We start from the raw sequence: 23,995 nt of genomic DNA, 5'->3' as shown, positions 1-23,995 counted from the left end.
TCCTCCAAATCCTATTCAAGACCAATACATTCTCAAGCTTACCAGAATGTGGGCCCTTTAAGAAAGCCAGGCACTTTAAACCCCACCCCTCTGCTGACTTGAAGCAGTAAGTCAGCCTTTTTGAGTGAGTTAGTTGGTGATAAAGCTAAGACAGAGCCAACTTTCCCACTGCTCTGCCTGGAAGGAATGTTTCTGTTGCAATAAATTCTAAATGTGGAGGCTTTAACATACTATGGGTTAGGGAACAATAGAAACTTTTGAAGTATGGAAGCCAGACCGACTCTTTAAGATTCTATCATGGTGTTGAATAAAGTGGAAAGAATGCTGTTAAATCTGAGTTTTCCCCTGTGGTGCTACTCCCTGCTAGCTTTACTCTTCCATTTCACCCAGCAAGTGAATTTTCCAGAAGCCGTTTCCAGTTTAACGAGTTGCTTGTCTCCTGTACCAGATACCCAATCAAGGGAGAGAAATAAGTTAGAGTGAAAATTAAATTGGATCACTTCTAACAAAGTTATTTACGTTGGCTATAAGTTTCTGAAGAGCAAAGCCTACTCTTTGTTTTTTTTCCCCCCCTGTCACACCAAAGGTGGCTAAGCTTACAAAAGCATTGAACTAAAACAACAACTAGGAGAAATTTGGGGCTTAATTGCAGTTGGCATTTCTGAGCTGTCTGCTAAAAGCAGCCATCTTGGTAAAAGATGATGTCATTTAGAACACTTGGGAGTTTTAGTTTATTCTTAGGTACCAGTTTCCATTAGCCACTGAGTAAGTTTAATCATTAGATCAAATTTAAGTTTAAAGATAACGGAGGAGTGGTTGGTTACAAAAATCATTGCTTTCCCAATGTCTTTATCCTTCTTAACACATTATAAACTTTCCCAAAATTTCAAAGCAATAGAAAAATTTTTACACTTTTTTCCCCCCTATTTTGTTTCAATGTGCTTGTTCTTCCCTTGACTAAGCTTGGATAGTAAAACTAGTCTTGGTCAGTTTCACTTTCCAATTTTTATACATAGGTGAAAGATGTTTTGTGTCAACAGTGTAAAGTGTTTAGAATCATCTCACCTGTTGGGCCAATTTCCAGCAGGCCTTCCTTTTGGAGGGGAGAGGGGGGGATACAATTTTTATTTTAAATCTCTTACACGTCAAACTAGAACCCTGAATTGAACATTCCAATAATTAATCTGTTTTATTTTTGACCTATTAGTTTTCTAGGAGTGGGCAGGACTATAGTAAGGAAAGGTGATGGTTATGTTGTATTCCTACTTAATCTCATTATTTATATAGCATAATGCTATGTCTGCAGTTTCTTTGGAAAATTGGCACTTAAAGAGATGTTTTTCAATCCACAAAAAGTGTTTCTTTTTGGATCAGATGTTAGTGTCTTCACCCTATTGCATGACATGTCCTGGCACTGCTTGCAAGATGCAAAGAGAAAAAGACAAAATAAAGTTGCACCTTGTTTAAACAATTGAATGCAGTGGTGGTTTATGAGATTATTAGGAGTTAAGAGGGTGGTGTTTCTCTTCTGCAAATTATTTAACCAGATTAGCCTGTGGCTGTTGTTGCTCTATCACACCCTTGCAGAGGAACTTTCTGTTCTTGTAGCGCGATTCAAGCCTCCTAGTCAGGCTCACGGAGAAGATAAAACTGAAGAGGCTGCGTGTATGTGTGAAACAGACAGAGGGAGACACCAGCACACAGAGCCGGCGGAAGATGGGGGCCATGATTCGGCCGGGCTGGATGCAGGAACCCGGCTGACCTTTCCACGTGTCCCCGGCACCTGCAAGCATTGGGTTTCTCTTTCCCAGTAGCGGGCGCGAGCCCGGAAGAGGCTGGGCGGCCGTGGGCTTAAATCAGGGCGCTCGGAGGCCCTCCCTCGGAACACGTGCGGCCCGCGAGCGGCTGGTGCGGAGGTTGGCCTGGCTTTCGCTCAGGGTCCGTACCCGCGCGTCCTTAGCCAGTCGGCAGACGCCAGAAGGCGGGCCGCGGCGGCGGGCGGGTCCCGGAGCTTGCGGCCGGCTTTGCAGGGCGGCCTAGCGAGCGCGCCAGGCCCGGCTGGAGCGAGCCTCAGTGCAATACTGCCCGAGCCCGGGCGGGGTCTCTGTTCTCTGGCAGAGGAGGTCCCTTGGCAGCGGGAAGCTCCCTCTCTTTCTCTCGCCGCCGCTCCGAGTCTGCGCCCTGGTGCCAGGCGCTCAGCTCGGCGCTCCCCTGTGCTCGCCCGGCGCCCACTCATTCGCAGCTCAGCCTTCGCGGCCGCCGCCTCCCTGCTCCTCCTACTTTCCCCAGCCTGCCGCGGCCATGGCGGACAGCGCCAGCGAGAGCGACACGGACGGGGCGGGGGGCAACACCAGCAGCTCGGCCGCCATGCAGTCATCCTGCTCGTCGACCTCGGGCGGCGGTGGCGGTGGCGGCGGCGGGGGAGGCGGCGGTGGTGGGAAGTCGGGGGGCATTGTCATCTCGCCGTTCCGCCTGGAGGAGCTCACCAACCGCCTGGCCTCGCTGCAGCAGGAGAACAAGGTGCTGAAGATCGAGCTGGAGACCTACAAACTCAAGTGCAAAGCGCTGCAGGAGGAGAACCGCGACCTGCGCAAAGCCAGCGTGACCATCGTGAGTGCCCCCCCGGGGGCGCGCCGCAGCGCCGACCTCCGCCCGCTCGGGGGAGAGGCTGCCCCCAGACCGGGGCGGACCCCGGACTCCCTGAGGCTCTCGGGGACCCACAGCGAGCACACTCCCTGCCGAGACCTGCCGGGCCCCGGAGGGTGGGGGAGAGGGAGGTGACCCTTCGGGGCCGCGCGGGTCTTTCCTTTCTGAGGGTCCTGGGCCCTCGCGGGGTGCGGGAGAAGGCTGATGGGACGACCACCCACGTTCCCTTTTCGCCTCTGGGGAGGAGGCCCCGTCTGGGCTGAGAGCTTGAGGCTGGCGGCGTGGCTGGGGGGCGGGGTGGGACTTTTTCAGTCCTAACATGCCTGAGGGGTGCGCCCAGAATCTGGGGAGTCCTACAGTGGGGGTCGGGGAGCAAGGTGGGGCCTGTTCCGGGGGCCTGGCTCGAGGTGCCCGGGGTGCGCAGCTGGGCTGGGCACTTGGCTGGCATAGAGAAGGCGCTAGCTGGATCGACCGGGGAGGGGGCGGGAGAGAGTGGCCAGGAATCCGGGAAGTGGAGTTTTCTGGCCAGGATCGCGAGGGAAGGGCGGGTACCGGAGCTGATGCTCCCACCTCCATTGGTAGTCTTTTCCTTGGTGGGGAGGGTGGAGGTGGGGAGTGGCGGAGGCGGTCTACAGCCGGGAGAATGCAGCATCTTACACTGGCCTGGACTGAGTGGAGGGTATGAAGCCTGAGCAGCCTGAAAGCAGGGTGAAGAGTAGAGACTTCCTTGCCGAGCAAGATGTACGGGTGTTTGTTTCATTGGTGGTGAAGTGTCGGGGGGTATTTTGCATTGGAGTCCAGATGCTTGACGGGAGAACAGGCTGTCTGTTCTGATTCCACCTGGCCACCGGCTCTTCCCCGGAAGAGGGTAGGATTAGGTGTGTAGGTCTCCCTTCTAGTGTAACAGGCCTTTAGAAAGGCCACTATAGCTGTGATGAAGCGAAACATAACTGCAAAAAGTACACTGTGTGCTCTCACCTAACATCCCTGCCAGCTAGCCACATCATTAACATGCAGAATCCCCACACAGACAACTCTATTCATATCAAAACAGTTTCCCAGCCAGGAGCACAGAAGAAAATGTTAAGAAATCAAGGCGATAAACTGCCATAGCTGCTGCACAATAGCTGATTAGACTGAACCTTCAGATGGAGAAAAAGGCATGAATTTGGGCATGGATCAAAGATCACGCTCTGGAAACAGAAGTGGGGCAAGTTTAGGAGGTCTCGATGCCAGGAAGTTCTTCAGTGGAGGAGTGGGTGTGTATGCTCCCCCAGCTTAGCTCATGCATGGGAACTGGGTGGCATTCTGAATTTGCTTAGAAAGCAGGTTTCCACCAAAGTTTCAGAGTGATGGGCAGCCTAAATAGAAATTGATTGTGCAGAGACACTGCATGCTCAAATCCAGTCCTAGTGAATGGAATTGGAGCTGTAAAGTTCTTGAAGTGCCCTTTTGGTAAGGAAGGGGGGTGGGGGAATTTGCAGAGGCAGCCACTTCCAAGCCTCCTCTACAGTGTCTGGCCAAGAGATATGTCTCTGCTGAGTGAGGGTTTGAGAAGACGGGGAAGTCGGTGGGAGCAGTTTATTTAAGGTTTGAGTTAGTAAATGAGAGGGTTAGTCTCTTGGAGAATGTAAACCACGGAAAGTAGTAAAACTTATATGAAACAGAATTTCTAGCCTCTTGCACACAGTGAGCAATTCAGGCTGTTTTTGTTTGTTTGGGAGGGAGAGTGTGGGGAGGAGATAGGATGAAAGGGTTACCTGTTTGCCACTTGACCATATTGTAAGTAGGTCTCAAAATTGTACACAAACACATTGGTTTTGCACAGACAAACATGTTCATTCCTGGTCTATAAGATCAGAGGCCTTTGGAACAGTTTGAAGAGTGTGTAAGGTGGTGGCTTTATTTCTTAGCATGTACCCTCGACTAAAACTGACATCCAGTCATGTGTGTACACTTTGTGAAATGTTCTGTGGCCTTCCTGAGTGAAGTTTCAGATTGTTTCAGATGACAACTAACAAGTACCAGAGCCTCTCAGTTCTTCTTTAACCTCTGATGCATTTATATATTCAGGGAGACAAATAAAAGGCTGGTGGTTTACCTGGTTCCCTAGTACTTGGTAAGTGTTTACTAAGGCATAGAAGAGATGTGGAGAAGAGATTCCTTTACACTTTTGAGAGTTTTGTTTACTGACCTCGGAGCCAGATTGTTGGGGTGGGTTTGACCTCTCAGTGTGTAATTTGGGAGAAGAAATGTGTGACAACATCAAATGGATCTGTGGATATACGGCGTCCCTTGAACAACATGGTGTCGTCGTTTATAAGTGCACGACCCCTGACAACTTGAATGTAAACATAGTCCTTGCTACAGTAGCTGCCTAGGAAGTTTCTGACAAGGCCTAGGTAATCAATTAAGTGAAAGCCTTGCTAGATTTTTCACTACTTTAGTTAATTTGAAGTAAAGATGGTATCATAATCCTATTACTTGCTTTCCTGGCTCTTACTTGTTCCTCTAATTATAATATTGATTGTCATGGTTTTGAGAACTAAAGGTGATTATTCCTTTTTCCTGAACTTGTTCAAGAAGGTACATTGCTAATCAGCCACACCCTGGAGAAGAGAGAGGCGGCTCCCCCACCCTCCCTCTTTTTTTAAACAGACTTTATTTTTTAGAGGCGTTTTAGTTTCACAGCCAAATTGACTGGTACAGAGATTTCGCATATGCTCCCTGCCCTTTCTGCCCTCCCTTGTTGTTAGTACCTTCCCCTGCCCCGCAGCGCCGGACTGGTAGATTTGTTACAGCCAGCGAAACAACACTGACACATAATCACCAAAGTTCGTAGTTTATGTTAGGGTTCACTCTTGGTGTTGTACAGTATTGTACAGTCTATGTGTCTAATGACATGTATCCACCAATATAGCATCACACAGAGCAGGTCCAGTGAGTGCCCTAAAAGTCCTCTGTGCTCTGTCTTTCCATCTTTCCCTCCCCTGGCAACTACTGGTCTCTTTACTGTCTCCATAGTTTTGCCTTTTCCAGAATATCATATAGTTGGAACCATGCAGTATCGGAGCCTTTTCAGAGTGGGTTCTGTCACTTAGTATTGTGCATTTAAGTTTTCCTCCATGTCTTTTCATGGCTTGATAGCTCATTTCTTTTTAGCAAGGATTAATATTCTGTTGTCTAAATGTACCACAGTTTGTTTATCCATTTACCTACTGACGGTCTTGGCTGCTTCTGCATTTTGGCAATTATGACTAAAACTGCAACAAACATCTATGTGCAGGTTTTTATGTGGACAGAAGATTTCAGCTCATTTAGGTAAATAGCAAGGAGCACAATTACTATATCATATGGTAAGAGTCCTTTTTGTTAAGATACTGCCAGCCTGTCTTTCCAAAGTGGCTGTACTATTTTGAATTTTCACCTGCAATGAAAGAGTTCTTTTTGCTCCATATTTTTGCCAGCATTTGATATTGTCAGTGTTTTTGGATTTTGGCCTTTCTAATGGGTGTGTAGTAGTATCTCATTATTGTGCCCTCTTTTTTTTTACCTTTTTTTTTTTTCTTTTAAGGCAAGTCCAAAGGCCAATAGAAGTTCTTAAGCAGTGGTCACGTCTGTCTCTTTTGGTACACACACGCTTATTCTGATCAAGTCACTCATTTAACAAAGGACTGTTGGGTCTGTGTCCTCAGCGTTTAGAGGTAAACATCATCTGTGGGGAAGAATCGGCAATAGGAGACCCTTCATCCATGTGTACAAATGCCTGGTGCATCTGGGATTTGGAGCTTGCCTCTAGTGCTTTGGGAAGTAGAGGTGGGATGGAATGTTTTTGAGTGATTCTTCAATTTCTCCCAGTAAATCTGCAGTGGAACCAAGCTGCTGATTATAGATCGTAATTTCTTCTTTGGAGTGGAGAAAAATAAACCAAAAACAAATGCTCAGGTATCCTGTTGAGTAGCTTGCAGATGTTAGATTAGATCTATCTGGCTTGTCCTGCTGGTGAAAATGTAATTGGGCGTTATCTGATTCAGTGTGGTGAGAGGTATCCAGGAGTGGTGGTCTCTGAGAAGGTGAGGAAATGCAGATGTGGGAAGTCATTGGATGGCTTCAAAGTGCTGTAATGGTTGCTGGTATTCTCTGAATGTAAGCAAGGGCTCACACCTGGCGTGGTGTGTGCCTTTGTGAGACTGGTTCAGACCTTCAGCATGTGTTTGGTTTGAAAATACAGGCCTACAATAAATCACTTGTATTTAAGTATCTTTCTAACTGTAAAATTTGTCCTTTATTATAGAAGTTTAGGGAGATACAGGCATACAAAGGCATTTGGAAATTACAGTGGAAAAACATGTTGGGATGGCATGATAAGAAAACCTGGCTATTTTAAACATCAACAGTGTAATGGTTTCAGTAACCAATAAAAGCTACCATATAGTTAATGTTGTGGGCTTTGGATTATTTAGTCTGGAAGCCTAATACACTATTTTCTATTTTTAAGACTTCATTTTGGCAGACTCTCTGAAGTTATCAGATCAACATTGGCCTTGTAAAGAGGTATATAGTGTGTGTCTTTTTTTGTTTGTTTTTAAAAGAAATCTTATTCTGTGGAAGCATTCAACTTGAGACATAACTAAGAAAACTGTGACCTCACGGTTCGGTCTAATTGTACACAAGTTCAGTCTTCCTAAAGAGGCTATTATATTTCTTCAGCAGTTCAAGTTCTTCACATTGATAGGTTCCTTCGGTGTGTTTTATGTTATCTGTATTTGAAAAAACACAAAACCTTAAAGGAGGCGGTGACAGTCTTTCGCAGTGTTCTCCTTATTTTACTGGGGTTGGGAAATAGTTAAGAGACTCACCAGTGTGGTGAAGTGTGTTTGTTTGTTTTTTTACTGGGGTAAGAATGCCGATACTGACCTCATAGAGTCACTCTGCTGTTAGTATCCTGAACAACAACAAACACCCATCTTCTCCATACTAGGATGAACAGACTGGATGGATGAATGGATACACTGTATACTTTGGGGGACCACTACTCAGTGTGTGCCCCAAACCCTTTCCTTCCAACCATGGGTGCTGTTGTAGGCTACCTTGTAGCATATACCTAGGCGTTCATGATACATTTCACCTTTGAAAGGGGACAAAGTGTCTTCAGGTTCACCTTTCCAAAGGTTTTTGAGCGAGGTGTAGGGGAAGACATGGCTCTGTTGAAAGTGTTCATTCAGACTTAACCACCTCAGTTTTGGTGATGGTGACAGATCACTCCAGGCGTTTCTTACCATTTTCTCTAATGTTGAAATGTCCCACAGCCACCTCTGGGAAATAACTATGGACCATGATAAGGGGGATGTATCAATGCAAGTACCAGTGACTTGCATGCAGCTCCACTTGGTGAAGTATCTGCAACTAGGATTGGGAGAGTTGTGGAATCCTTGTACATAGCCATGTGTGGCTTGCAGAGTGGAGTTTGGGAGGTTGATAGAGGCTTGCTTTTTTTTTTCCCTTTCCTTAATCATGCCTTGCAGAGATAATTGCATTTACACCTAGAAATGCTAATCTGAGCTTTTAAACTACAGCCTGGCTGAGCAGGGGGTAACGCTCATATTCCCCCCTCCCCCCCCCCAATACTTTCTTCCTCCCTGGTTAGGTGTTGCTGTTTGTTTTTAATCACAGTGCAGTTGCTTTTAGATAGATTGCATTATTGCCAAAGCCGGGAAGGAAATGTTCCCACATTCAGTGTGTTTCTGCTTGGTGGAAGTTGAAATTTTCTTGACAAGGAAACTGATGCTCTGGAAAATATTTCTAATCTTCAGGATCTTGGAGAGGTGTTAACTTGCAGACTCTTCCTTCTTCCCCAAGGCTGTCAAATTTTCTTTTAGGGCTGTCAAGCCCACAGCTATGAATTTCTCCCAGGGCACATACCAGTAAATTGCAAACATCGCTTTGTGTAGGTGTTTTCTTCTAGGGAAAATGCTGGGGGAAAGAAAAAAGGATTAATAGTTTGATGGTTGCTTAGCATTAACTCGTCCCTTCTTTATTATTGGTCCCTAAATCTGATTTGTGAGGTGCAGTTTAGTGATTAAAATTCATTCTAATACTCACTGGTTTAATGCTGGGAAATTTTCTGTGGTTTTTCCTTTTTCTCTTCCTTTGTCTCCTCAGTGAGACACAAAACGGCATGTGATTAAAACAGCCGGAAATGGGTGGGATTCAGCCCACAAGTACTTGTGAAGGGCCGACTGTGTACCCAAAATGTCAGGAAGACATATAAGGGCTTCTCCAGCAGCCTACCAAGGATTACACTTGACTTGCATTCGGCTTGACCCTGCCTGGGTGCTGTAGAGAATTCCAGCCCAGAGAGTCGTCAAGTACAGAGATAACCAACATATAAGTGGAAGCAAGAAAGAAGGTTCAGGCCGACTCCTGTAGGGCTACCCCGGGAGGGCTGTATTACCTTCCACCTTCCTAAAGGAAGTTCATCTATCTTGTGAACCCCTTTAAAGGGAAATAATACGTCATATTCACTCAGTTTACTTAGCTTGTAGATTATTTTGTAGGGCAGAGATAGCGAGAGCGGTTGCTCAATGTGTCTATGTCGAGGTGGCGGGGAGGCTTTTGTTTGCTTTTAATTTTCTTTTTTAGGTGGTGATGATTGAAAAGAAATGACGTTGATGTTTTAATGTCATAATTCGCATCTGCCTATAGATTGACATTGTCTAGGTGGTTTTTCCTCTATTCTTGTTACACTCGGGGGCCCACCCGTGTTCCTTTTCGCAGAATATGCTTGGATGGACCAGAATTGTCTAACCTCAGTCTGAAACTCTGTGAAAGCAAAGACTTCTTACGTTAGAATTAATCAGAGGTACTGGTGTATGGGCAGTTTCAAATGCCAGTATTTTTAAAAAGCAGTGTTGATTGACAGGATAATCTTCCAGGCATCTGTTCCAGATCGAATCAGCCTTGGGTGCCAGGTGTGTGTCTAGAGTGATCTGGTTAATACCCTCCAGGGCATCTCAGGGCACTTGGGATCAAATGAGGCCACTGGGTGCTGAACACCAGAGTTAGGATATTCAGCGAGCCATCGGTCGTGACTCAAAAAAGTTTTCCATAGAAGGAGAGAGGAAAGTGAAAGAATGAAAACAGCATAGACTGTGGGTGAGCTACAGAAAGTTCTTAGAAATCTAGTACCTGCCTTAAACACTTCATGTGTTGCTTTCGTATAAGTGAGCAGAGTTGTTTGTGGGGTCAGCCTTTTGAGATTGAATTAGAATAGAAGGGCTAAAATAATCTTGAGAGAAAAATAATTTATTTGGTGTTTAATTTAACAAAGCTTCTCAACTCATGAAATTGTCTGCATGTCAGTGGGGATTTTTCCCTCTGCAATTGTCCTAATATACCAACTGAAATAACTTTTGTTCTATTGAGGTTTTCTTATTGTTGTTTTTTGGTTCTTCATTGGACAGGCCTTAATTTATCTAAACAAAGACATTTGCGGAGAGTCAAAACATTGCATTTATGCTTCATTTAACAGCTCCTGATTATAGAAACACTGAAATTTGAGGGGGGTGGGTGTGTGGAAATTGGCTAGATGATTTTCATGTCTTTGTTAACCAAAGAGTAGAGTTTTAAGTATATACGCCAAAGTGGAGGTTTGGATTTCTTAAGGTTCAGATCACGACCTGGAAAGGTGCGATGTCTTTTGGAGGGCATATTAACTATTTCACATTATTCTGAAACTTGAATGCATGTAGCTTATTATCAACTTATTATCCAGAAATACCTTAGGTTCCCAGAGAAAGGGGCCAGTGACTTTTTGTGGTATTAAAAATTATGGTAAACTGTCCAAAGCATTAAGTGCATTTACAGTGTTGTGCAGCCATCATCACTGTCCATTTCTAGAGCTTTTTTTTTTTTTTTTTACCATCCCAAACAGAACCTCTGTCTTCCTCAAACTATAACTCTCCATTTCCTCCTACCTCCAGTCCCTGGTAACTTCTAGTCCTAGTGATTTTTAAAATTTTTTTATTTTTTGAAGGGAAAACGTATCCTGATCTACAGAAGCAGCTAGCTAGCTGCTTTGTAGTGCCCTGGTGTTGAAGTGATGAATTTGGACCTAAAAGCATTTTAATTAAAGTGCTATTGATGGTTTGCACCAACTTAACTTTTTATTTCCAGTTGGCTATCCCACATTGGGTTCTTCCGTCTTGTAAACATGTAAACATGTAAGGTACCCCAGCTCTGGGCTTGGTGCTGTTTTTCTTTCTAATTCGCATTTAGAGTAAGCACCCTGATGTGGAGAACCTTGGGAGGGAATAACCCACAGTGAGGGTTTGTCCTCCAGGAAAGGGAAAGGACTTCGCCCTCACACGGAATAGATGATGGTTGCTTTTTTTTTTTTTAAAATGTTTTGTAAGCATTTAATTTCTTTGGCAGCATTTCCAATAAGCCATAATTTTAACAAAGTTTGAAGGGAAAAAAAGCTTACAGAAATTAAGAAACAATTCTTACCAGCATCGCCCCATTTCCAAATCATTTTGTGTTGCTGTGATACCAGTGTTTACCCAGTGCTTCCTATGGGATAGGTACTATTAGGAGGGGTTTGCATATGTCATCTTATGTAATTCTCACCACTGTCCTGTGTGATCGGTACTGATGGTATCCATTAATACAGACGTGTGAATTTAGGTCCAGAGAGGTTATGTAACTGAGGTCCCATGGCTATCAGGTGGGGCTGGACTTTGAACCCAGATCTGGCCTCAGAGCTTAAGCACGAGGCTACGCAGCCTGTGGGAGGGTGGGATAGAAATTTACTTACGAACGGTGTACCTTTATCTCATTGTGGGTGTTTTCCTCTTCATCGTTTCTGTGCTGTTGTATTCCTTCAGTTCGAGTGGTGAGGGCTGCCCCATTACCACCGCAAATTCCCAGGATACCAGTCCTCAGGGAGTGTTTCCAGGGCAGCAGACTCTGCCTTGGGAAAGAAACAGCGATGGAGAGGGTGCCTTTAGTGCCTGGGGGGCAGCCTGTGTGCCCCTCGCTGGCTCGGTCTCCTTTTAGTATTGGGCCTTGGTCTAGTCTACCCCTGAACCCTGCCCAGTGTGCCCCAGCAGGTTGCCACCTCTGTTTACAGCACAGCCGTCTGGGCTCTCCATCCAGTCTGGGATCAGTCCCTTCGTAGTACTTAGGTTACAACCTCTACTTAAAAATAGTCTGACTAGCACAGTAGTAGTGGATTTTTTTTCCAACACATGTATTGATCACCTGCTGTATGCCTGGCAGTGTGCCAGGTGTAACCACTGGGATGAAACTGCACTCGGGGAGTTGGGACCAGAGTCAAGGAGGGCTCTTTCTCTCAGGAGGTGATTCTTAAGCTAAAACCTGAAGGACAAATCGAAGTTAATCTGGAGGAGGGTGGGAGTGGTGGCAGGAGGAGGCACCCCTCCTCTACTCGCGCAGAACGTGAATGTGGGGAAAAGAAATGAAACTGGGGAGGAGAGTGGGGCCCAGGTCACAAGTGTGCCGGGCTCTGTCCCTGGGTTCCATCCAGGGGATAACTGCAGCTGAGGGAAGGAGCGGGGAAGGGAACACTCGGAGCATTTGTGCATTTTAGTAATTCTGGCTGCTTCGTGCAGACGTTAATTTGTGTTTTCCTTCTAAACTATTGGACACCAGGTACTTGGTTATATGTCATTTATAAGATGATCTGGCTTATTCCGTGATGATAGCTACATACTACCTACAGTCTTACTGTGCGCCCGGTACAGTTCTAAACACTTTCATGTTTAGGGACTCATTTCCCTCTCACAGTGTCCCTTAGCAAGCTCCATGTCACAGATGAAGAAATGAGGTGTAGGAGTCCCGGCAGCCTCCTCAAGGTCGCAGTACGTGGTAGGACGCAGGCAGTGTTGACCACCCCTTGCAAGGTGACTGGCACATAAAAATGCTGTCATTTCAAGCATCATTTGTATTTCCCACAGCCTTATCCCAGTAGCTGCTCAATAAAGTTTGTGGAATTTATTCTGGGGGTGCCCAGGTTGACCTTTTATAAACTCTCTAGTGGAGTAGGACATACTGAGAGTAAAGTGCACATGCTGTGAATGCACGTGCATATTTATGGAAGTGTGTGCTCCATGAATTGACAAGTGAATTTAATCATCACCCCTTTCAAAATACATGTTATTATCAGCACCAGCCCCCCCCAAAGCTCCCTTGCACTCCGTTCCAGTCATTCCCCCCAGAAAGTAACCTTGTTCTGACTTCTGTCACTGTAGATTCGTTTTGCTTATTTTTGAACTTCATAGAAGTGCCTTTATGCAGAACGTATTTTAATGTGTGTCTAGACTCTTTGATGTGTTATCCTAGTTCATACGTTTATTAATATTAAACAGTATCCATATTGTTGCCGGAAGGGGTGGTTCTTTTTATTGCTGTGTGGTGTTCCTCTGCGTGAGTGTCTGTGTCTGGGGAATTGTTTTCAGTTTTAGCCTCTGCCCCGTGGGCAGCCCCACCCCCTTCCCTTAGTGTTGATTTCTGGGCATTGGGACAGTGTGAAAGGCGTGTGACACAGCAGACGACATGGGGCTCTGTAGAACGTGGGCTCCAGTTCATTGAGGTTCTGGCTACTTTACTAGCCAAGTTATGTTGCATTCAGAGCCTTAGAGCCTCTGTGGACTTGCCTGTTAAAACTATACTCTTTGGAGTTAATAACAGTCTTATTTCCATCCAGTGTAGTTATAAAGATCAAATGAGACAATATACATCACAGTATTTTGCTTATTTGTGAATTAAGAAAATGATACAAAAGATTATTAGTAAACTCCTCCCCACACACTTTCTATTGTTTTCCAAAATGTATTTCAAAATCTGAACTGTTCTTGATACTCCTGTAAGACGATGGTAGCAAAATAACATCTAGAAAGCTGACAGGAGATGGTGAAGGCAGTATGCACCAACCTCTCTGGAGACTTCAGTCTGGGAAGCTTTGCAGCCTGGCTTCTCAGGGCCTGTGTTTCTCTGGCACTTGGGGATGCCTGGGAACTGGGCCGATTTCCTAGGGTTTGGTGAGTTAGGATTAAATCAGCCTGTGTGGTTGTGTAAAAGTAATAGGACAGCAGGAGGCAAACATGTTTCCTAAAAGATCCATTTTTTTCTTGTAGGTCAGTTGCTGGGCTCTTTCCATTATTTCTTGAAAAAAGGGCCAACGTGTGCCTTTTCCCAGGTTTCTGTCTTTGGCACTGTGGGCAGCAGGCGGTCAAAACCTGCTTCTCTTATCATGTGACTTTTGACCCTGTTTCGTGGGGGTATGGATTCCAGAGGGCGGACTTTGATGGTGGAGACCTGAGTGACACTCCTGCTTAGTTTAGCTGCTGATCCAAACTGCTGATTCAACTACTATCGAAATTGACTGACTTTGCAGGAGTGCCCATTCGGTACCCAAACGACAGGACAGCCCCAGCGTCAGAGCCAGGCGCAGGTCTGTGGGGGGCCAGGAGTTTCTCTCTTTGCAGGGGACTCCTCAAGTGACCTTTTTTCTTTCTGTTGCCTCTGGATCTCTCCAGCAATACAAATGGTAGCCTGGGGACTTTTGGAAGGTTGAAGGAATATGCTTTTCACCAGGGGTCTATTATGGTTTTATTGTCCTGGTGTGAAGGGTGACGGTATAAGGAGAGAGGGCAAGGAGGACAGCTTGCCAGGGACTCAGCTGGCATTGTAAATAAACAAGTTAAAGTAAACCGCCTTGAACCCAGGAATGCCCTGAGCTCTTTGGCTGTCACTTGTCCACCAGGGATTTGGGGCTCTGGCCAAGACTATTGGAGTCTTGGGTTTCTCTCTCCCTCCTAGGCTACGCTGACTGCCTTCCCATTGAACTCTTCTTCAGGTAACGGTGATCAGTACTAATGACTTTAAACCCTTATTTGGTCGGTTCTTACTTGGCCCAGAGCCTTATAGCTCTGGGTCATTGGTACCTGATCGGTGATATGCGAAAAGGCAAGAATGCGCTGCTTAGGCCACAAATGGAAACCAGTAGGCTTTGCTGCTTTTCATAAGTACAGTGTATTCTTTCTCAAGTTCTCAAATTCCTGTGGGGTCCACTGCTCACCTTTTTGTTTTTATGCTTTTAATTTTGTGAGTTGCAGATGAGCATTCTCCATTAGGCCACCTGTGTGAATTATCCCTTTTTTCAGTTTCATTCATTAGCTCCTTTCTAGTTTTCTACCCCAGGTTCTTGGAGAGAACTTGGTGTAGTGGAGAGAGACTTGGAAACTAGGTAGGTTTGCCAGATTTAGCCAATGAAAACACAGAATGAGGAGCCATCTTTAAATTTCGTATAAACGGTGAATCGTTTTTTTAGTTTACATATGTTCCATGCAACATTTGGGACATATGTATAGTAAAAAATTATTTATCTAAAATGCAAATTTATTATAACAGGATATAACAGGACATCCTATATTTTACAAATAAAAATAACACAAACACACAAACCCATAGGACTTTAAAAAAAAAACAAATCTCAGTTCTTCCTGGCTCTGGAAGGAACTTCCCGGCAACTTATCTGACCCTTAAGCCACCATGCCTTCTTCTCTAAAGAGGGATCTTGATATCTTGCCTCTCAGGTTTTGGGAATAAATGATGTGACTTAGGAAAGCCCTCAGGATGCACTCAGCAGATCTTCCTTTTCTCACTTTATCCAGTGATTATGGATCTGCTTCTTGCCCTTCTTCCTTTTCTCCTCGTCCTTGAAGCTAACCACGTGTCCGCTCTCTCAGTGAGGCTCTTCAGGCTCTTCTTGGAATGTCACCTCCTGTTCTTCCTCCAGCAGCTCTCAGTTTGCTTTCACTTTTTCTGTCCTTCCATCACCAACTTCCTTATTTCTTCCTGTCTGGAAACCAGCTTTGACTGTATGTCTCAGGTGTCTCTCTGGCCACATGTTACCAACCTTCTTGTTTCATTTCTCCTTTCCTTCTGAGCCTGGAAGGGCACAGGGGGAATGGGGCTTCTTGACCTCTTGCTCTCTGTGGGGCCAGGCAACAATCATGTATCCTTTGGCGGCGGGAGGGCTCTGTTTTCTACTCAGTTCACTGAGAATTTAGGGATGGCAAACTGGCCGCCTGCATTTGGCCCACAGGTAACTGGTTTGGCTTCAGAGTTTTGAAAGATCTTTGAAAGAGAATGTCTTAGGAAAGAAAGGCACGGATGCTCTAGTTTGTTTTGGGCATCACCTCTCTCTGTTACTTCTCACCCCTGCAGCGTCGGATGCTTATTTACTACCTGCTCCGATGGCAGTTGAGTTTGAGACCCTTGGAGATAATGCTGCAGATTATGACTAATGAAGCCAGTGTGCACTGCTTGATTTAACTTTTGAAACAAAACCACAGGCCACAATTATTGCAACTTTACAGACTGCAAGAGCAGAGGAGGAGCAGAGACCTTAACTTGTCAGAGTCATTGATCTGGTAGGTGGTGGAGGCAGGATTTGGCAGCTTGGCTCTGGAGTCCCTGTTCTTAAACCATTGTTGTATTTCTGTGACCACGTGCAGCTGTGAGGCTCTGTGAAATTCCTTGTAGGAGGTCAAAATATAGCACAGTTTTGTTGGTTTTTTAAATTCGTAATCTAAGTCCTTGCTCTGTCGTCTGGACAGTTGCTCTAATTCCTGAGTAGTGACTCCTAATGATAAATTTCCCTTCAGGATCCCTCTTTTGTCCCTTAAAGATGTTTCCAAGAATGTTTTCTTCCTGTGGCTTTTGTCTAACCTTCATAGATTATGAGGTTTCCTTGGTTTGGTGTTCATTTAACTTGGCAGATTTTGGACACCTGCTAAGGGCCAGCTATATGCTTGAGGTGTCCTTTTAGGAACAAGGTAGGGTATGAGTGATAACTGAGTGTCCCGCCCTGGGCTAAGAGCGCCCAAAGCCTAAGAAGACCTGGGCCTGCTGTGAGAGAACGCAGAGGCAGGTAGGAGAAACAGGTGAGAAAGCAGTGACTACACCACGGTTGAAAGAAGGTGGTAAATTGACCATTCTGGGTTCACTCAGGAAAACAGAAACCATGTGGAGAGAGAGGGGGGACAGTTTAATCAAGGGAGTTGGTTACCCCAGGGATGGAGATGCTGAGAATACAGCTCACTGCTGGTGCGGTGCAGTGAGGCAGCCCGGGGGTTTGAAACACCAGGACACCCCTGGCACACGTCCTCTGGAGGTCAAAGGGAGGAGGTGGTGCTGTCAGAGCCCAGGGGCAGGGGCCGCCCAGAAAAAGCTGGAACAGTGAGCCAGGAATGCTGCTCAAGGTGGAGAAGAAAGGGGACAAACACCCTCGTTCTTCCTTCTTCCCGTCCTCCAGTCTCTCGCCAGTGCCTCCCACTGGCCGAATCCATTTGGAAGTTAGTTGACGTCAGGGAACTGGGAGATGCAGCCTGCAGAGGTCACTGTCCTTTGCAGAACAGGGGAAGGGCGCTGGAGGGCACTTGGGCCAAATCCAGGACTGGCTCCGAAATGAAAATGAAGTGACTATGTGTGGCTGGTTGAACACGTCCCAGAATGTTGGAGGATTTGTAGGTTTTCATTCCCCAGGAGGATGTGAGTGAGGGGCACGCCTGGGAGAAGGCACTGCACGGACAAAGGCATGGCGGCTTGACTCGGCAGGAGCCGCTTGCAGCAGCGGACGCAGCTCCGAATGGCCGCATTGACACTTGAGGTCTTTCCCGCCCCTCTTTCTTCTGCCTCAGAAGCCCCTTTGGAAAAATGCTTTCTCATGTGGCCATGCTGTCATTTATGGCTGACCTGAATTTTCTCACAGGAGGGAAAGACAGCCAGGTGGGGAGTTCTGCACCCTGAATATTCCCGAGACCAGCTGCTTCTGGCACACAGCATGCATCACTTAACAGTGGTAAGCAGCTCGGCATGCCTTGCCAGCGCCAGAATGGAACTCGTGGCCAGTGGTGTTACATCTGGTGCCTGGGTCCCACTGCGCTCCGGGCTCTGCTGAGGAAGTTCTGCCTTGGGAGGAGACAGAGCTGCTCACGTTCGTGACTCAGTGGCCTTGTCTTCTAGCCCCACACGCCTGGCACTTAAGTGTGCCGTTAGAATACGTTTCTCACATTCCCCATGCTGTGAAATTGGTTGTTGTGATAATTAGAGGATTTTGTTGAAACTTTTTATAATGGAAAATTTCTAGCATGCACAAGAGTCGAGTGTGCAAACCATCCAGCTTCACCAGTCAGCAACACCTGGTCAGTCTTGAAATTGTTTCACCCATATATAGTCTAGTGCACATCTTGGATAAGGGTTTTATAACCACTATGCCACTATCACATCTAAAATAGTACTATTTCCCCTAGTAAATCTGTGTTTGAAAGGTAAACAGCAGAGGCGTTTCTGGAATCAGATGTTACCCCTGCATCCCCTCTGCTGGAAGCCTTTACCCCGGTGCCTTGAGGCTGCTGGCCCCAGATCTAAATCTCCTCTTCCCCCCTCGTGTGTCGACAGCAGGCTGTGGAACCTTTTACCTGTTGCCCTGTTTCTTGGTACTAGTCCCCCCAGTCATGCTGGTTCTGCCCTCAGGAAGGCATGCAGACTGCCTCACCAGCCGCCGTGACAGCGCTGTGAATCTCAGATCACCACTTTGTGCCTATGGAGCAAGAATTTGGCTCTTGCGGTTCGGCTACAAGGAAATCTGATGTGAGGCACCCTTTGCCGTCTTCCCTAGAAGCTTTTTAGCTGGGAAATGTTGGATGAGCATCCTTGAGGAATGAGGCCGTGGGAAGATGGGCTGGAATCTCGGGCTTCTAGAAAGTCCGGTGTGGTGGTGTGTGTGTGAAGCCACACAGGGCTGGAGAGCACCAGACAGGAAGCTGTGGGCTGTGTGTCTTCTGGCCAGTAGAAAAACAAGCATTTGTGCCTAGAATCCTCAGCTCTGAAATCTGCAGCGTGTGCAGCATCTATGGGATGGTTTTAACTCCATTATTTCATTTGAGTCTCGCAGCAAGTCTGTGGGTTAAGTAGTGGGAGCCTGACCTTACAAACAAAGGATCTGGGGCTGAGGTGAAATGTTATTAAATTATTGGCTGGGGAACAGTGCTAGTAAAGGGCACAGCCGTGGGGTTGCGAGGTACATGGACTGACTTCCAGGCCAGGATTCTTTCCATTCTCTCAGCTCCTTGGTCTCAGAGAAGGAGAAAAGGGGTCTGGTCATTCAACACTTAGAAACAAAGGGGACTGAACATAGCTTTGACGGTGATTCATGAAAGAGAATGAGGTGAAAAGTAGTAAGTCTCCTTTTACCAGAAGTTATCGAAATACTTGTTGGACCTCTGCGAGATGGGCCAGTACATGCGGGTGATGAATCCTTGGTGGGGATGGCCAGGCAAGCCCTTCACTTACATGAGTCTAGGAAAAGAAATGTGGATAGTCCTACGTGTTGAAATTACGTCCAAGGGACGGTCAGATTATGTTACTTTGTTCGCATTTGCTTGTGTCAGCTAATGTTTACAGTGGGCTGCTGACATGGGGGCTTGGGACAGTGGTTCTTTTCGGAGCTTTTGCTCTTTGTGGGTATAATTTGACCTCTGTCAGTGGTCTTTCACCTTTCAGTCTGTATGTAGTTCCCACACTTTGCTGTCCATCAGAATCACCTGGAGAATTTTAAAAGTCGTGCCACGTGACCTGGAGAATTTTAAAAGTCATGCTATGTGGGGTCACATCCTTCAGTGTTTGGGGATAGGAGCCAGGCATTAGTATTATTTTAGATACCTAAGCAGTTGACAAATCACTTTTGACCCAGCAACAAAGTTTGGGAACCACTGGTCTATACATTTGTGAATACATATTATTTTCACCCGAGGCTTGAAAAAAAATACTGCCCTTTTAAAATGTTCTTTTTGTTTTCCTCCCATTAGTTATTTTTTTCCAGCTTTATTGAGATATCATTGAATATAACATTGTGTAAGTTTAAGGTGTGCAATGTGTTGATATGATAGACTTGTACATATTGCAAAATGATTACTACCATAGCGTTAGCCAACAATTGCACCACGTCACATAATTACCTAAAGTGTTTTATATTCAAAAATTGCATTTTTTTGAATAGGAAAGGCATCTCATGATACGTTGTCCCCTTTCCTCTTACACAAAAGGTGGTGTAGATGATTCTTTGTGATTTTTTTTTTCCTCTCTTAATTATATTTTGGAGATTTTTTTTTTCCATAACAGTACATTGATTACTTCCTTATTCTTTTTTATGGTTGCGTAGTAATTCATTGTGTGGCTGTCTCTTACCATTGGGTATCTAATTTATTTTCAGTCTCTGGTCTCACAAACAGTGTTAAAGTAACATGGCTCATTTTGTATGTGGATGACTTGCTTAGGGGCTACAATGCATTAGCTAATGCTCACCAACTCATATTATATACCGGGCACTTCTTAAACCCTTTCCTTCTATTGGCTCAATCCTCAGATCAGTCCTGTGAGGTAGCCGGTATTATTATCTCCATTTTACAGATGAGGAAACTGAGGCTTCAAGAGGATTTGGTGATGTGCCCAAAGTTACACCCCAGAGAGTAGCACAACCAGAATTCACACCTAGGCAAGTTGACTCCAGATGATTTCCTTCACTTTGAGACACTGCCTTTCTGGGTAAATTCCTAGACGGGACATTGCTGGGTCAGATGTGCTATGTATGTGTAATTTGAATAGATGTTGCCAAATTGCCCTCAACAAGCCTTGTCCATTTTATTCTTAATATTAGCAGGATACGAGAGAGAGTATGTGTGGTCTCATACCACACTTACATCAAACTTGAATTTTGCCAATGTGATAATTGAAAAATGCCATCTTAGAATAGTCTTTGCATTTCTCTCTCAAGACAGGTGGTATGGGTAAGCATCTTACATGCTTGTAAGAATGTTTGTATTTCCTTTCCTATAAATGGCCTCGTCCGTAGCCTTTCTCATTTGTTTATTGGAATGTTGGTCATTCTCTTCTCCAATTTTCCCAGAACTCTGTCCATTAAAGAGAGTTCTTCTGTTTTTCTAATTTTGAGTTGCAAAACAATTTCCCACTTGTTAGTGTCTTTTGACTTGGCTTTAGGTGTTTATTTGTAAGCTGCAGTGAAGTTTCTTTATGCTTTCTCAATGTCATTTATAATCTACAGGAAACACTGTTAGGTTAACCTTACATTGTATTTACTCTTGAAAAATACGTAGACAGACTACTATTGTGCTTTTGTTTAAATGACATACAGTGCATTTTAAGGGAATTTCAGAAGAAGTCATAGAAGTAATGATGTCAGATACTCTTTTAAATCACGTTATGCTACTTGAATTCATAGCTGCGTATCAGAAGCACATCTCCTGGTGTCTTCCCCTCACCTCCATCTTTCTCTCCAGTATCACTTTATGAGTATGTTTCATATATGGTCTTGAATTAGGATAAATCTGTTATGAATTGATCAATTACTGAATAGTTTGCATTTTGGATACTATTCCTATAGCCTTTTCCTCTCACCAGAACCTTCTTAAGTGGACATAAGTTTAATTGGCATGATTTCTCTCTTCTGGTCAGTTTCCGACTCTGTTTATCTGGTGGTTTTATTTTACTCTGCAGTATTTTCCATTTCCCCTGCTTAAAGATAGGCTTAAAGCTCTGGACCTTAAATTTAATCTTCTACCGTATTAACCAGTTAGCCAGTCATCTTTCTTCGTCTCACAAACATTTCTGAGGCTATTCTGTGTGCCAGCTTCTGTGCTGGCGTCTAGGGCACAGTTCTTGCCTCTTGGAGCTTATGTTGTAGTGTAGGGAAATAGATGTCAGACAACTAATTGCAAGTTAATTAAAATTGTGACAGATGCTTTGAAAGATATGCAGATGGTTCTCAGAGGATATGATAGGGGCAACTGAACTAGTTTGGGGCAGCCAGGGAGAGCTGCCCCTGATACGTGGGCTGCCATCGCCTGAATAATGAATACAAGGTAACCATACAGAGCATTGGTAAAAGCATGTTCTAGGCCAAGGGAACAGGCATGCAAAGATCTTGAAAGCAATAGAAGCGTCGTGAATCTGAGGAACTGAAAGACGAGTATGGTCGGAGTATGATCTGCATGTGGCCTCAGGAAAGAGCTGGAAGTTGGTAGGGCCAGTTTTGACCAGGTTTATAGTCTCTTCTGACTCCGATTTTGTGAATAAATCCTGAACCATTAGTAAAATATGTGAGATGTCCATTGGAAGGGAAGAGACCTACTCTTTACTTGTATCTCTTGCTGTCTTCAAATTTCTGAGATGAGAATACTTTAAATGTTACTTATTGCCAGTCTTAAATGCTCATTTTTTCAAATGACAGACCATGGAAACCAATTGACTTCCCCAAGTCCGCACTGGTAGCCAGTAGTCGTGTCAGAACTGTAACTTAGACACCCTGTTTGGTAGACTGTGTTCTTTGTACTCTTCCCTTCCTCTTGACTCAGAAAACATGAATTCTGACTAAAACATTGAAATGTGTTCTGGTGCGTGGTTTTTCCTGATTTGTACGCGCAATGTTATTAGGGTATAAAAATTAAATCATTTAAGAATTGGGTTGAGTAACATTTGTTAAAAAATATCACACAAAACAAGGAGATCGTCTTCAAGAACGCGGGATCTGCTGAGACCACGTCCATGCTTTTAGTCCTACAGCTCCTGTACATCCTCTCGAACATCGAGTTCAAGGAGCAGTACTGGCATGTATGCCTTTCAAATTAAGAATAGGTTTTTATTCCAGTGACTGTGTTCATCTAGAACTTTCTTTAGATGAGTACATTTGGCCTGCAAATATGGCATTTTAAATACATTCCTTTTTAGTTTTTCATTAGGATGTGTTTTTTGCCAATCGTCTTCATGTTTTAAAATCCAAATGTGGCAAAAAGATTTAGTGCTTGTTAAGCAAACTTCCTGACTTGGCTGGGGGATTGAAGAAGGAATGAAGATGGAAAGACTGTAGACACATACAGTAAATTTATCCAAAATAGATTTCTCCGTTTCTGTCCCTAGTGGTATTTCTTGGCATCTTACAGATGTGTGCAGGAGTCCTTTAACCTGCACCTGGCGTGAGTCAAAGGCTGTAGACCAGGGGTGTCCAAACTGTGGCCCGCGGGGCCAATTGCGGCCCGCAATCCATTTTTACTTGGCCCGCAGCAAATTCCGAAAATATGTTTATTTTACTTAAATAAACCAGGTGAGGCAATATGTACTTCACCTCGCGTGAGTGGCCCGGCTGTTTGTGTATTTTACCGCCCGCATATGGCCCTTGGTAAAAAACATTGAAAAAAGTTTGGACACCCCTGCTCTAGACCTTTCCTTATTGGAGCCTGTGCATTTTTGTGTTGTAGTTACTCTCTGAAATGTCTCATGTGCACATTTCACATCTTGGCTGCTTACGTTGAGATGGAAAGGGAGCCTGGAAGCAAAAACGGATTTGCTGGTACTCCCCATAAGGTGGGCCAGAGGAGAGGTTGAGTAAGGAGGAACAGTTAATGTTAGAGTTAGATAGACAGGGGTCAGGTGTAGGAAAGTTCCCTCATGCAGGGATCCGCTGCCTGGGGCTGTGAATGGAAAAGAATCAGGTTATCCAGGCTCTGATCTGGGTCTGCAGAGGAAACCAGGAGCCTTGAGCGCAAGTTTGTCAGGTAGAGATCTCTTTGGGGTTTCCTGCCCAAAGTCTTTACCTCTCTCTGATGGGTTTAAGTCTATAGATGAAGACATGCAGGAATAGCCTCCTGGTATTTTCCTCAAAATGTGTTGTGTTCTTTACCCCATTCCATCGTGAAATATTATTAACTGCTCACCTCTTGTCCCCAGCGCTGAGCCCTCTGCTGTTAACACACTCTGCAGAGATCATCTGAGACTTGTATTTCACTAACACAAAATGCGTAGGTGCCGTGTTAAAACCTGGGAAACATAAATTTATATTTTTAGGAAAGGTAGGTTTAAAAATTAAACGATCGGTGCATTTGGGATTCAAACCACATGAAAGTGAAAGGTAAGTTTCTCTCACCCTTGACCCTGGTTTGTCTTGAAAGGCATAACCACTGTTCCTCGTTTCTTAGGCATTTTCTTAAGTGTTTTTCTCGGTATGTTTTACGCAGATACAGGGTGGGCCTATATTGTTCCCCTTAAAAAATATGTAGAAATGGAAGCACATTACATTGTACTTGAAGTTCTGTATCTTGGTTTTTTCACTTAATGCATCTCATTAGTTTGTTCCGATCAGGGGGCATAGAACTTCCTTCTTTCGAAGGTCTGCCTATGAATATGAAGTATCATATGTAGGATAAGTATCCAGGAGTGGAATGACCGGTTCAAGGAGTATGTGTTTTTAAGT

The 23,995-nt window shown here is 44.9% G+C and overlaps 1 protein-coding gene across 1 annotated transcript in view; it reads left to right on the top strand.

The window, feature by feature from the left end:
• The first annotated feature begins 2,077 nt into the window (after positions 1 to 2,077).
• CCDC6 (coiled-coil domain containing 6) overlaps positions 2,078 to 23,995 on the top strand; it is a 107,543-nt gene continuing 85,625 nt past the window's right edge. The window contains exon 1 of the mRNA XM_033130591.1: positions 2,078 to 2,610. Within this exon, the coding sequence (XP_032986482.1) occupies positions 2,302 to 2,610 (309 nt within the window). The 5' untranslated portion in view covers positions 2,078 to 2,301. The remainder of the gene's footprint in view (positions 2,611 to 23,995) is intronic.

This window comes from Rhinolophus ferrumequinum, chromosome 16 (genome assembly GCF_004115265.2).
Source record: "Rhinolophus ferrumequinum isolate MPI-CBG mRhiFer1 chromosome 16, mRhiFer1_v1.p, whole genome shotgun sequence".
In the NCBI taxonomy this organism is placed as follows: domain Eukaryota; kingdom Metazoa; phylum Chordata; class Mammalia; order Chiroptera; family Rhinolophidae; genus Rhinolophus; species Rhinolophus ferrumequinum.
The sequence above is the reverse complement of the archived record's forward strand: the minus strand, read 5'-3'. Positions and strand labels throughout refer to the sequence as shown.